Below are 15214 nucleotides of genomic sequence, written 5' to 3' on the forward strand. Positions count from 1 at the left end.
TTAATCATCTGTCACCTAAAATTTATTTTTTTTGGTAAATGTGTAGAATTGATGAATTGTGCAGATGAATCTTGAACGTCACTAATGAAGGCGAGTGAACAGCATCAGATCGAACAATGATCAACAAGTTCTGTAAAACAGGTCAAAGGTGAATCTTGTGCCCTTTTATTTGGCAACAGAGCAAAACATAAAATTACAAAATCTAAAAATGAATGAAAAACCAGGAAATAAACGCACGCTATTACAATACGGTAAAAGTGTGAATCCTGTTCGGTCTTGTGCAATTAATATAAATCAAATATGCAGTCAAATAAATACATTTGTGCTTCTGAAATTCATAGATGCCAAACAGAAGATTAGCCTCGTTCTTTTTTAATCATTGGAATCCAAACTGTAGTTTTATATCAGGAAATACTAAAACTGTGCTGGGGTTCATTTCCTGCTGTGAGAAAACATTACAGTGGTGACCTTCTCATCACTGACACAGTACTACCAGGAGAACTGACTGATCTCCAGCATAAAGAATGCAATTTCACATTGAAGAATTTCCTTAAATGACAATATTCATGAGAAGTCCAGAGAAGAAAAAGATGCCACCAAGTCAAAGATGATGATGAGCATGATGGTGTTTCACGGTTGAAAGTTTAAGCTTTGGAGGCTGTCGTGTTTGTGTTTCCTTTCATGCATGTTCCTCTCACAGTTGCTTTCATCAGAATCTGATTCTGTCTCATGAGGAGCTGACAGACGAACATGCATGGGTTTCTCAAAAGCCATTAAATATGATGTTATACAGGAACTGTATAACTGTAAAACTGTTCAAGGTTTGGATGTTGGGGCGGTAGTGCTGCCCCCCATGGACGCAGCGGTGCCGTGACGTCACGGGGACAAGGGAAAACAGGAGCTCGAGCGCACTAGGGGGTTGTGAGCGAGTAAATGAGGAGGGGTAAAGAATACAGACCCTCGTTACCTTTTTTTTTAGCCCTACAGTATGTTCGGAAACTTCTCACTACCATGAAACCTCTGGCTTCCTTTGCGCTGCTTGTAGCGGTGTTTTTATTGCTGAACACCTGCGCGAGCCGCGCGCTTGACGGAGAAACCCGAAGAGCCGATGCACCTGAGAGCGGTGAGTTGCACGCGCCTGATCAGTCCTCCAGGTAAACTTGCATCATCATGCATTAATGCATCATAATAATAATAATAATAATAATAATAATAATAATTGTTATTATTATTACTAATTATTATTAATAATAATATAAAAAATCAACTAACTAATGCATGGAGTAAAGTTACTCAGGAAAATAAATAAAAATGCTGATTGCAAGAAAATCCTTATGTATCAAATAAACATGTTGAAAAATATTTTTCTCCTACAAAAGCTAAAAACATCGTAGTCTATACAACGAACTGATGAAATGATGACCGGAAGTATGTTTTCTCGACATTTTCTGCTGTTTTGTGACCATTACAGGTTTAAACATTTTATTCAGTTCAATTCGATTCATTTTTATTAGCATTTTACAATTGACATTGCATCAAAGCAGGTTTACAGAGATAAACAGGTTATAACATTGTATAAAAGAATGTAGAAGCTTATAAGTGCCTATAAGTCCAAGATAGATAGATAGATTTTTTTTTCAAAGTCAATAAAATTTAAATAAAAAAAGAAAATAAATACAAAAACGTTTTTATTCTATTCTTTATTATGCCCGGAAAAGTTGTAAGTTGCGTGAAAGTTGATATCAGTGATGTGATGTACAATATGCAGAAAGAAGAACAGGTCAGTGTGATTAATTTATTGTTGTAGCACTAGAAGCAGTCATTGTTTTTATCAAACTGTCATCATCTGCACAATGGGTTTGACCCCTGAGCTTAACCCCGAACTCACATTTGCACTGAGATCTGATGTAGAGGTGTACTGGGGTAATTGTAACGCTTTGCTTTTCTTTCCAGGATTTGGGGCGAAGGAACGTTTTCAGATCGTTACACAACACAATCGGCTGCGGGGTCGAGTCGAGCCCATGGCGGCCAACATGCAGAAAATGGTAGGTTTGCTTTGATTTGCTGCTAAACCATAATCCTGCTCTTACTGTCAGAAAAGAACTCAAGTGTGACTGTGAATGAAAGATGTAGTGCTTTTTGTTCCTTTTTGCCAAAGTGCATGCAGTGGAAAAACCACAGATTTCAGTAGGCAGGTTAATAATGGCTTAAATGAAGGCGCATGTCGAGATGCGAATTCGATTGTTTTACAGGAAGTGAATTTAGTCACTAAAATGCTTTTATGTGAAAATCAATCACCTGCTACATAGAAATTCAAATCATAAAATAATTGGTTAGCTAGGCGAGCTATTCCTCTCTTATATTTCCCAGGATCTCCCTTTAGCTCCATTGTTGGACAGGTGCCAGAGCTCTTTATTAATGAAACGTTCTAGAGGAAACCCCCAGCATGCTTGTCGTGTCTACCACCAACTCAAAACCCCCCCGGAAAAACCCAAATCAAAAGCAAAACAGCCCGAGTTTTAAAACAGTACATGTTTTGTAATGGAACTCTCATCTATTAAAGCTACAGACTATCCTGTAGAAATGTCCCACAGTTCCTCCCAGAGTTCCTCCCAAGGTCCCACAGACACTTAGCATTCATGTGGAATGTGACTCCATGCCCAGCTGGAGTCTTTTCTCGTTTCCAAAATCGCACTTAATCCAATCAGACGTCCTCATTTTTTCTGAGGGATACCCGATGTCAAAACAGTAATTAAAATGCCTCTTTAACACAAACCCTTCGTGAGCACCAGGACAGGTGCTGTACAAGCGGAGGACAGAGCGCTAATCCCAAAGTCCACGTACACCGTTTCGGAGATGGATGTTCTAATTTGTGGTGGTGCAGACAGTAGCAGACATAACGCAGACAAACCACCCGATAAGGCTGCTTTCACTGAATTCCAAAAGTTATGTTTACTTTAGTTCCTGTTATCACTTGCACTATAGCAGCTGCAAACGAGAAACTAAACCTGTATCCCCAAACACACTGATTTCTGTAGTCCTGTACCTGCTTTATTTTTCAGCGCTGCACAGTGCTGAAACTGGAGACTCCTTCCATAAACATTAAATGAACACCACAACAGTTAGACCTTTTTTAGTTTGTAATATGTTCATCATCAGTTAAAGATGAGGGGTGTAATGGTACACTCATTTATACCGAACCCTCTTTCAGTATGGTGCACATGTGTGCCGAATGCAATTCTTGTTTTACGGGCGGAACATAGTTAAAACCTAGGTTTCCTCCCGAACACATTAAGTGGCGGAGCGCAAATTAGTTTAGTCTCTGCCTCGCACTTGCAAAAATAAAATATATAAAAATAAAATAGAATAAATCAAATGAATGCAGCACACTTTTCTATTATATTGATTAAATTGAGTATATATCCATATCGCTAGACCGTCGTAAAAATGTCGCCAATGACAAATCTGAAAAAATCTGTCAGTTTATAAATGTTAATAGCAATAAACAATGTTAATAAAAAACGACGAGCAATTTTATGTTCTGCATTTTCTTTCTCCTAACTGCCCCTAATTGAACCGAACTGTGACTTAAAAACCAGGGCACGTACCGAACCGTGACCCGAACCGTGTGTTACCCTACTAGCTGTGCAAAGGATAATGCATTATAACAAATGCATATGACCATCATCATAATAATAATAATAATAATAATAATAATAATAATAATAATAATAATAATAATAATAAGGTCATTAATCAATGCTAAGAATCTGTGGTTTAACTATAAAGTATTAAATAAACTTTAAATATCACATTGGAGTGTGGGTGCAAAAACTTTTGCACTGAATTGTAATAGTGGAGATAGCCCCACGTTTAAACACATCATACACAGACAGCAGCATCTTTGGGCCGAGTATAATGAGATGGATGATGTGTCATTTTCATCTGTCTCCATTTTATATTCCCGTCTCTTACATTTTTGGATAATTCGCTTAAAGGCTGCCAGACGAGTTCCCGTGGAGCTAAAAAGGGATATTAAATTGCTTTAGTGATAAATTTGAAGGCTTTGGGCTGAAGCGGCTTTGTGATTATCGTTCTAGAATATTTGCACAGAAATCCATAACCGCAGCCTGATTGTCTGTGGCTGTACCAGAGATTAGAGGGTCACACTGGAGCTGGAAAGCTCTGCTTTCAGTGGGAGATAAGATTTCCTAATTTCATAACATTTCTCAAATGATGGGTCCTTTCTTCCCACCCAGTGGCCCTCGTGGTTTTATTAGTGTATGTGTGTGTGTGTGGGAGGTGTGTGTGTGTGTGTGTGTGTGTGTGTGTGTGTGTGTGTTTCCCTTTTTAACTTTGTTAGACAGTTTCCTCAAAATCAAAACCCGAAAGAATGAGCTTTATTCTAATTTATTCACAGTTTTTAATATACAGCAGGCTTGCAGAATTTTACATCCCCTGTGATATCTGGGTGGGAGCACAACAGTGTAACTCCAGGAAGTTGCAAATGAAATGTAGGTGCATCTTATCTGAAGACAACAGTCCTTCTTCTAGAGGCCTGAAGAAGATGGTGTATAATATCAAGCTGAAGTACAGTAGAGATATAAGAAGGAACAAACCAAACTATATTACACCTGAGAGACTCAGTTTGCCTTAGTACAACTTTATGTCCCGCAATTCTGATTTTTTTCCTCACAATTCTGACTTTTTCCTCACATTTCAGATTTTTTTCTCACAATTCTGATTTTTTTCAATCACAATTTTGATTTTTTTTTCTCACATTCTGACTTTTTTCCTCACAGTTCAGATTTTTTTTTCACAATTCTGATTTTTTTCCTCACAATTTAGATTTTTTTCCTCACAATTCTGAAATTTTTCCTCAAATTTCTGATTTTTTTTCTCTCACAATTCTGACTTTTTTCCCCCCAAATTTCTGATTTTTTTTTTTAGCAATTCTGACTTTATTTCTTACGATTCAGTTTTTTTCTCAGAAATCTGACTTTTTTCCTCACATTTATGATTTTTTTTTCTAGCAATTCTGACTTTATTTCTCATGATTCCAACTCTCAAAATTCTGAATTTTCTAACCAGCATTACCCCTCTGTAGTGCCAGAAAGCTTTGCACATTAAAATTAAACAGGCTACAATCAACAGATCGATCTGCAAAACAATGGATACAATTATAGAGGAATTTTTAATGAATGGTTTTCCAAATAAGACATAGCCACTGTAGCCTCCTGTCTGATATGTACATGCGTTCCATTGGAACGTTCAAGCGAGAAAGTAAATTGCGAGAAAGAAGGTTAAAATTGAGAGGAAGAAAGTCAGAATAAAGCTTAACTTTCATAGAATATCTTTTTTTCTACATGTCAGAAACGGGCTTCCACAGGGAAACAATAGTGTTAGAACAAGTGAATTTATATAAATGTATTTATTGGCATCATTGCATTAAAAGAACAAAAAAACCCAAACAAACTGGTAATAAAGGAACCAGAGTTAATGTCCAATTATTGTACATATTATTGGTATATTGGATTTTTTCTCTCCAAATCCATTTGCCATTTTAGTCCTAAAGGGGATACAAACTTTTGCACCCGACTGTGTTTGTACTCCTTGGAGGGAAAATGACTCGATATCTCTGTTTCAGCTGTTTGATATTTTTTTAGAGTGGGAAGAAGATGATTATTGTTCTTTTCAACTTGCGAGCATTTGCAGTCCCCCACTGTGAGCGAATCTAAATGCACCCTGTCAGTCTCTGAGGGTTCTCTCTCTCTCTTTCTCTCTCTCTCTCTCTCTCTCTCTCTCTCTCTCTCTCACTCTCTCTCTCTCTCTCTTTCTCTCTCTCTCTCTCTCCCTCCAGAGACAAGGCAGCGGAGTGACAAAATGTTGGCAGCATCTCTGAGACTTGCATAGAGACCGCATGTGTGGAGAGATAAAAGAGGACAGGGAGCGTATGGTAGCGCAGTTAAAGCGGAGCCGCCGATGGTCTGTCTGAGTTTTGTCTCTGTCTAAAGTGTGGGTGGGAACCAAGAACAAGACAGCTCAAATGACTGATTTGCACCAGCAAGCCGAATTCAGAGTGCGGGTTCTCCTCCCCTCTGCTCTTCCTCTCTTTCTTAAACTGTATCTCTGAAACGAGACCCCCGTCTTCTGGAGGCTACTGTGAAACGACATCTGTGGAAAATGTCCCCCTACTTTGATTTCACGCTAGATTTCGCAGTGATGACAGCCGTGTCCGTGGGAATTCAGTGTCACCAGCCAAGCATGACGTACCGCCCGACCGCACACACACTCCGTCTCATTCAGGGGTCAGAGGAAGAGCCTGGGTCAAACGGATTAGTCCAAGACAGACACTTTATTCCTGGAAGGGGTTTGGGAATTAAATGAATGGGAGTCAAAAATGGTGCAGCTTTTGTCTGTAACCCTAAAATTTGTCGTCTTATTAGTGGGGCAATTTGTTTCTCTGTTCTCCTCAGGATCTTCACTTTAACCAGAAGAAGCCACATTAAATAATCTCATTAGTATAATATAGATTCAAGATTCAAGGAACAGTAAATTTTACACTATTTAATGGTGAACATTTTATTATTTTTAATCACCACATTATCAGTGTAAAGCTGCTTTGAGACAATGTTCATTGTTAAAAGTGCAAAACAAGTAAAAATGTTTGGAACTGAATTCAATAATGAAATATATTATTGAAATTCTTACTGTGTGAATCAACACTCACTGCAGCCTATGACCTAAATTATAAGGCAATATGGAAAAAAGACACAAATATAAACACGTAAATAATCCTAGACACCATGGTATAAGGAGGCTGTTACCACTGAAAAGTTTTCTTAATGATGCTGTGGCTATAGAAACCATCAGTATTAAACAGAAATGCAGTATAACAGAGCGCAGCATCACAGACAAAAATCTCATACAGCGAGAATGAATCTCAGCTCTTGCAATGGGTCAAAAAAAGTTTAATGTCTTGTTTTGACTCATGATTTTTGTGTAACCTTTATTCAGGAGTGGAGTGACGCGCTGGCTGCGCTGGCTCAGGTCAGGGCCGAGTCCTGCTCCAAGAACAGCGCTGGATCAGAAGTGGACACCGAGCACATCGGCTGGAACGTCCATCAGTCTCCTCATGGTGCAGCTTCCTTCTCTGACATCATCAACTCATGGTTTCAGGAAGGGCTTCACTACAACTATCGAAGCGGACGCTGCAAAAACAACAACACCTGCGAACATTACACACAGGTGGGATATCAATAATAAAAAACAGAAACAGCATAAGTCTTTATATACATTATACACAATCAAGCCTTGATTTACTAGAACAAAAAATATAGATTTTTATTCTCTCATTCTCAGGTATTTAATTATTTGTCCAAATTATATGTAACAAAAACATATTTTCACATGTTCAAATGTCCACACACTTTTATTTCACCCTCATTCATGTTTTTAGCGAACAGCAGTTGATCCTAATGTTATAAACTCGTTTTGCAGCAGCAGATGCACCTCAGGGTGCAACATGCTGTGTGTTCTGAGATGATTTTCTGTTCACCTCGATTGTAAAGAGTTATTTGAGTTACCACAGCTTTCCTGTCATCTCAAACAAGTCTGGCTAATCTTCTGAGAACTCTCACATTACAAACCTGATGAACTGATGCTCACTGGGTTTTTTTTTTATTGGCACCTTTAATGTGTAATGTGTAAAAACTCAAGAGGGAAAAAGTCAAAATGGAAATCCTCAAATTATGTGCTACTGAATTTAAGTAAATAATAAGGGGGCCAAGCATCCTATTGTTATTCTACTTCTTCTTCTTCTTCTTCTTGTCATTCCTCTGGCAGGGTGTACATACAACCAGCTTGTAAAAAGTTACAAATAGTGAAATTTGCCATACTCATTAAATAGGGTCCAAGGAACATTTTGACCAAATTTGGGCTATAGACTCTAATTTGGGCCTAATTTATTATTTTAATAGTCACAACCTTTAAACTTGTGTGTCCAAAAGGTAAATGTGAAAATGTGAAATAAATGTATGCAGGTTTTTGAGAAACCTCCATACAAAGTCACTTGCACCTGGATTGTGATTGGATAATTGCTTCAATGGCGTTGTGAGAGTTGTATGTTTGCTCTGTGAGTCAGATGGTGTGGGCCACATCCAGTCAGGTGGGCTGTGTATCACATCTGTGCAGAGTTGGAGTCAAGCACTGGGACATGTTTGTGTGTGCATACTTTCCTGGGTAAGTCAATTATTGTTTATTTATTTATTATAATTGATTTTTAACATACACTTATAATAGGGGGACTCCTAAGAAAGTCAGTATACTAAAGCTTTATTTAATTGTATTTATTAGATTTAATTTTTATTAAAAAATAAATTGTCCATGAGGGTGTGCAAACATTTGCACACTACTGTATTTGCAATTTCTTCAATTTTGTACATTGAGTTTTGTGGACTGGTTTTCTCTGTTTGTGTGTAGGGGAAACTGGGAGGTGAACGGCCAGAAGGTGACACCGTATAAATCAGGAGTGTACTGCTCTCTCTGCACAGCCTCCATGTCAGGGTGCTTGCGGCTCTGGGACCATGTTGGAGGCTTGTGTGGTGAGAAACACTGTGAAGCTTTCACTATAGTCTCTAGTGCTGAATTTATATGTAGTTTAATGCTTCAAATCTTCTGTCAGGTAACGTAAGCCCACTAAACCATTCTACTCTAGCTTTTAAACAACTTATAATGTTTTTTTAGTTGAGCTTATTTGAATAAATAAGAATTCAAGCCATATGTGGTTCTTCCTCAGAAGCACAAAATTGGAATCACACCATTGTATAAAGCATCTTTGGATACGGAAGCCAGTGTCTTCAGAGGGCCGTACATTTGGTACCTGGGCCTTCAGTGGGGACGTACCTGACTTAATCCACCTTTTAATACCACCACTATCACGTCGCAATTATAGAAACCATCAATACAATACAAAAACGCAATATAACAACACTGGCATTACAGAGAGATGTTTCACATGTGGAGGTGAAGACCATTTTACTAAAGCAAGCTCCAAACCTCTACACTACAACCGCAACTGTGCAACTACATCATCAGTTCAGAATCAATATTTGTCTAATAACATGACAAAAACATTAAAATGTAAATAAAATACAACCTACTCACCAGAGATGCAAACTCATAATGTGCAGCGCCCCTCAGAGGCTGTAATCCAGTGGTATCGCTCGTATTCACTGGTCTGGAAGTGGAGAACAAACCCTTTCCCGGGCTGAGACACGCTAACTAGCTTTGGGGTTGGCCGACCTCCTCACGATGTCTAGCTTTTCTTCAAAATGGATTTTTAAGTATGTCCGAGACCAAATCAATTTCTCTTCCTCCGTAGGAATAAAAAAGTCTAACTCAGATGTATTAATGGGTGCAGTGTCCTACAGACGTGTTTTGCCAGTCCAGGTTCCCAGGTACCAAATGCACAGCCTGCCACTGATGTACAGTATATATACATATATACTGTTCTTTGATCTATTCACTCATTCTTCTCTGATTTGGAAACTCAAATCTCTAGGGTTAGTTTAAGGCTCCCCTTAGATGGCCAGAGCAAAGAAACTTTTTTATGGTGTTACCTTAAGGTAAGTTCTTCTAGAAAGTCATACTGAAGAGCCTTTTATCAGATCCTGAGGGTTCAACTGATGATTCATGTCTTATATCGTCCTGAATTGTTTGCTTGGGGGAAACCTCTTAAGGTCATATTTTGAACCCTATCTGATAGAGAACCTTGGTTGTATGGTAGGGGAAGTGATAGCTTAGTGGTTTAGACTCTGGGCTACTTATCGGAAGGTCGGGGGTTTAAGTCCTAGTATCGTTTAAATGTTTGGGTTGTGCTTACCTGACAGTTTGTGCTGTTTCAGAGACGCCTCGAAACCCGTGCCGTATGAGTTGTGGACAGTACGGCAGGCTGAACGTCTCTTTATGCCAGTGTCAGTGTAAGCATGGATTCACGGGTCGGTTCTGTCAAGGTGAGTGTGGGTCCTCTCAGTTCCGCCTCACTCTCTTTGGATCACCTTCACACTCATCACATCTTCCCGTGTATGTACGCAACGTGACTTGTGGCTGTGTTTCAGTGCGCTGTAGTGTGCAGTGTGTGCATGGACGCTATAAGGAGGAGGAGTGCTCCTGTCTCTGTGATGTAGGATATGGAGGAGCCGAGTGTGCAGGTAAAAAGTGCTCGCTGTTACTTTCATTTCTCATTTCTCTGACTCAAAAAGGTGATTCATTCATTAGATTTTGGAGCATGTCTAAAATTGTTTGATTGAAATAGTGCACAGTGTGACATCATTTTGGGCAAAAAGCTTCATGTACACTATTATAGGCATTGACACAAACTTGGACTCTTACTCAGCCACTGACTTGGACACTGACTCGGACACTGACTTAAGCGCTGACTTGGACACTGACTTAGACACGGACTCGGACACTGTCTCAGACACAGACTTAGACTTAAACTTGAACACTGACTCAAACACTTACTCGGACACTGATTCGGACACTGACTCAGAAATGGACTCGGACACTCACTTAGACACTGACTTGGACACTGACTCAGACGTAGACTGACTTAGACACAAACTCTGACCCTGACTCAGACACTGACTTCGACACTGACTCAGACACAAACTCGGACACCTGCTCAGACACAAACTCGGACACTGACTCAGACACTGACTCGGACACTGACTCAGACAATGACTGACCTGCTGATTAAGACAGGAGCAAAAGATGACAGATGGTGCTAACAGGAACACATCACGCTTACGTCAGTGAACTGGCATGTGATGAATCAGGACAATTTTCTCAGTCCGATCATCTCACCTGGTGCATTTATATGTTCCTCAGAGAAGCTGAGTTTCCCCCATCACAGCTGTGACATGCAAATCGACGGTAAATGCTTCATGGTGTCTTCTGAAGCTGAGACGTACTACACGGCCAAACTGCGCTGTCAGGTGAGGGACATTTCACACACACAACTCATCATCATCATCAGACCTGGTGAATAAGACCTTGGTTCGGACTGTGTGTTTTTTTCAACAGGAAAGAGGAGGGATTCTAGCTCAAGTGCTCAACCAGAAGGTCCAGGATATCATGACCTTTTACCTCGGGCAGCTGGAGAACACCAACGAGGTCACGGACCCTGACTTTGACACGCGTAGCTTCTGGATAGGTGAAAACACTTTTACTAGCAGAAACTTTTCAGGGTTTTCACCGAGCAGATAAAGAGCAATTTAGTGTTCAAGCATTCTTGCATAAACAGGTTTGACGTATAAACCACTGAAAGACTCGTTTCGCTGGGATACAGGAGAAACGGCCACATTTACCAGCTTTGCTTTTGGACAGCCGGATAATCAGGGGTGAGAAAAATGCATAATGTATCTACTGATCACCAACATACAGTTCAGCATCAGTTCAACATCAAGCAGAACATTTAGAGAAGAATAAATCATGAAGAAACTCCAGACTCGAACTCACCACAAAACACGTTTTTTTCTCTCGAAGGTTTTGGACTCATGATAATTGTAATAGAAATCAATCAGTGACTTATTAGTATCATTCTATTTATCGATTTTTGTGCTGAGAGTCACATTCGAGTCTTTTCACATCAACTGAGGTGATTAAGTAAAGATTCTTGTGACAAAAATGATAATAGGAACATTATAGCCATAATAAATCCTAGTCTTTTGGATACTAAAGTACATTTTAGAGCAAAAACTTTTGTACTTTTACTCAAGTGAAAGTTTAACGAGAGCACTTTTACTTTTCCTGAATATTTTCCCGAATATATCTCAAGTACATGGAATGTGTTCTTCATCCACCACTGGTGATGAGGATAAAGCTGAATATCAGGACTGTAGAAGCACGAGCAGATGTAGTGTTTGGGTTTGACCATCGGGTGTCTCTCTTCTCTCTCTCTTTCTCTCTTTTTCTTTCTCTCTCTGACTCGAGCTTTGGGAATTGTGTGGAGCTGCAAGCATCCAGTGCCTTCAACTGGAATGACCAGCGCTGCAAAACCCGCAACAGATACATCTGCCAGTTCGGTGAGTCCCGAAATGAAGTACAGATGTGAAGACGTGGCATCGGGATAATGCTAATCAGCATTTTATTTTGCAGCAGGAACATGTTCTCCAGGAAAGAGTGTATTAAAGCTTAACAGAGAATCGACTGAGAGACAAAATAATCAACAAGACACAATGAAGCAATGAATAGAAAGATTTTAAACACATTTACATTAAATTTACATGAAAATCTTTTACTTTCTATTTTTATTCCATTGAAACAACACTGATCGGGAAAAAGAAAAGGCTTTCGTGATTTCTCAAAGCGTGTACAATAATTACTAAAATGAAATAAATAAAAAATGAACCAAAAGAACTCCACAAAGCAAATCATTTATTTTTATTTTTTTTTAGCAATTATGTAGTATTTAGCAAACAATAAGTACAGAAAGAAAGAAAAACAATGGAATCTATGAATATAAATAAATCTATCTATAAATACATTTACTTTTTTAGCAATAAATGATCAAAATTGTCAGAATTATTGCCATTGTGTGTTTTATTGAAATAATAATAATAATAATAATAATAATAATAATAATAATAATAATAAGAAGAAGAAGCATAAGCTCAATCATAATCATCATCAAATAATTGGTCATTATTTTTATTATTTATTGTAATATTTTGTGATTTGTTATAAAATATTATTGTTGATTATTGATCATTATACTTATTATTATTTCGTAAAAATCTTTAATGTGCTTTATTAATGAGGAAAAAAAAAAAGAATATATATTTTTTTAGAAAGCTGAAATCAAAGAAATAAATACGTAATATACAATTATAATATATACATAATATATTAGTGTTTGTTTTCAGGAACCGCTGAAATAAAAACAAAAAACCTACAATGGACACTTCAGGTGTTGATGGGAAAAATCATCTATTATTTGATATTTATTAGATCAATATGACGAAGAGCAGTGATGAGAAACACACACACACACACACACACACACACACACACACACACACACACACACACACACACACACACACACACACACACACACCTACATACACACACCAGATGCTTGTTAATGCGCAGACGTGCTGAAGTGAAATATATAAAACCATTGAGAGTGTGTAAAACGTGCCGTGGTTAAGCTGCTTGTCTGCTCCGTCTGCTTTATGAATCATTCGGGTTTATGAGTGCAAACAGCTCGAGCGTGGTAATGACGCCGGTGCGATGCGTTCGGTGTGAAGCGTTTTGTTTTCTCGGGATCAATACGTGCCACTTCGCCGCCGCTGCCTCTATTGTGGCGAATAACCTCCAGGGGCGGAGGATCTCTCAACACGCTATTAGTGCCAAAGAGGCTTTTATCTTGTTTTCTTCCCAATCGGTTTTGGTTTGCTTCGTGTCATGAAGTGGTTATTGATTAATCAAGATGGCTTTATGCCCTAATTGTTGCCACGGCGACACTCTAACTACATGTTTGAAAGCTTTTCAAAGACGCGATGTGCTGGAAAATGATCGTCTGGGGCGAGGAGATGAGGAGAACACACACCTAGAGGATGCACACACATATATACACACACACACACACACACACACACAATCTTACACACTCTAGGATTGAATTTAATGGAACAAATTGTAGGATGGAAGAAAGTCTGACTGGGGTTTGATAGCTTTCAGCCTGGCTGTATCACCGCCTTCATGGTGGATGAAGGAACTTCAGAAGCTGCTAATTACACTGATACACACTTTAACATCTGGTTTATACCCAGAGAGTGGGTTTATGGGTCCTGTCCGGTCTCTTGCAATCAATATAAATCAAATATGCAATCAAGTAAATAAATGTGTGCTGTTGAAATATTTACCTATCAGAAGAAATTGAACTTTGTCCATTGGAATTCAAACCAAACTGTGCGCCGTCATACAACATGCCTAAACATTTTGACGATCTTGTTTTTTTAAACAATGACAAAAGGACTTTTCATTCTGATGGGAATGAGATGTTGACACAAATACTTACTTTTGAAAGACTAAGGATTTGAGAACAAGTGCAGTCTTTCACAAGAAATCCATTGTGTTGTGCTGTTTGTACACACTGTTTTGAGAAATGCAGTTGCTGCTTTGCAAATATTCTGAACGATTCAAATAATTGCTCCAAAGCAACTGAGAAAAACGGTAAGTAGAATGAAATTTTCCCTTGAACTTGAATTAGGAGACCCAAACTGTCCCACCATGTGCAGAAATCCAGCTCCATAAAGACTTTACATGGGTGGGAGTGGAAGATCTCCTGCTATAGATTTCTAAACCCTATTGAACACCTTTGGAGTGAATGTAAATGCTGACTGCACCCCATGCCTCCTCACCTTCTCACCTACATCACTACCTGACTTTACTAAAACCTGTGTTTCTGAATGAGTCTATACAAATCTCTATAAGCACAATCCAACATCTTGTAGAACATCTTCCCAGAAGAGTGGAAGATATTATAACAGCAAATTGTGAACTAAATGTGGGGGATTTTCAAACGTTTGTCCATATAGTGCACTTTGCAACAAAAATAACATTAAAAAGAACCTTTTGAATCAGTTTTTATCTGTTTAGCAGTTAAAAGACGATAAACGAAAAACAACTAAAACTAGGGTCATTCTGAAACCCTTGAAGGGTGCCAATAATTTTGGAACTGGAAGGATGACCACAAGTGGATTATCTTCCTTTATCATTTTTCTTATCAGTGCTTTTACATTTTTTAAATGGTCACTGTGTGTGTGTGTGTGTGTGTGTGTGTGTGTGTGTGTGTGTGTGTGTGTGTGTGTGTGTGTGTTTGTATGTGTCAGGTCCAGAACATATCGCTCGATGGGAGTTTGGCCAATGAGAGCTGGGCTCGTGTGTGCTGCAGATTCCTGATCTTCTCTGGACAGGATTACGTGCTTGAAGCTCAGATGAAGGTCTCCTGATCATCACAGCCAGTACTGCATGTGGATGAAACCAGGTCAGGGCATGCTATCAGAGGAAAATCATCAATGACGAGGTTGTACAGTGGGACCCGATGGGCAGCAGAGTTGATTGTTTTCCGAGCATCAGCATGTCCTGAAGTATTTTATCTCTTTTACTCCAAAGCAACTTCCCTGGGATTTCAATCTTTATTTAA

At 38.8% G+C, this 15214-nt stretch overlaps 1 protein-coding gene across 1 annotated transcript in view; it reads left to right on the plus strand.

Moving 5' to 3' along the window:
- Window positions 1-1011: 1011 nt before the first annotated feature.
- LOC310732637 (C-type lectin domain family 18 member A-like) overlaps window positions 1012-15214 on the plus strand; it is a gene marked incomplete at its 5' end in the record, with an annotated part of 14776 nt that continues 573 nt past the window's right edge. Inside the window, 12 exons of the mRNA XM_083553248.1 lie at window positions 1012-1123; window positions 1954-2045; window positions 7018-7248; window positions 8144-8241; window positions 8482-8603; window positions 9906-10013; window positions 10119-10211; window positions 10891-10997; window positions 11086-11215; window positions 11306-11402; window positions 11995-12086; window positions 14901-15214. The exon at window positions 14901-15214 is cut by the window's right edge and continues 573 nt beyond it. Of these exons, the coding sequence (XP_083409374.1) occupies window positions 1012-1123; window positions 1954-2045; window positions 7018-7248; window positions 8144-8241; window positions 8482-8603; window positions 9906-10013; window positions 10119-10211; window positions 10891-10997; window positions 11086-11215; window positions 11306-11402; window positions 11995-12086; window positions 14901-14938 (1320 nt within the window). The 3' untranslated portion in view covers window positions 14939-15214. The remainder of the gene's footprint in view (window positions 1124-1953; window positions 2046-7017; window positions 7249-8143; window positions 8242-8481; window positions 8604-9905; window positions 10014-10118; window positions 10212-10890; window positions 10998-11085; window positions 11216-11305; window positions 11403-11994; window positions 12087-14900) is intronic.

The sequence above is a fragment of the Silurus aristotelis genome, assembly GCF_946808225.1.
Source record: "Silurus aristotelis genome assembly, chromosome: 10".
Lineage (NCBI taxonomy): Eukaryota > Metazoa > Chordata > Actinopteri > Siluriformes > Siluridae > Silurus > Silurus aristotelis.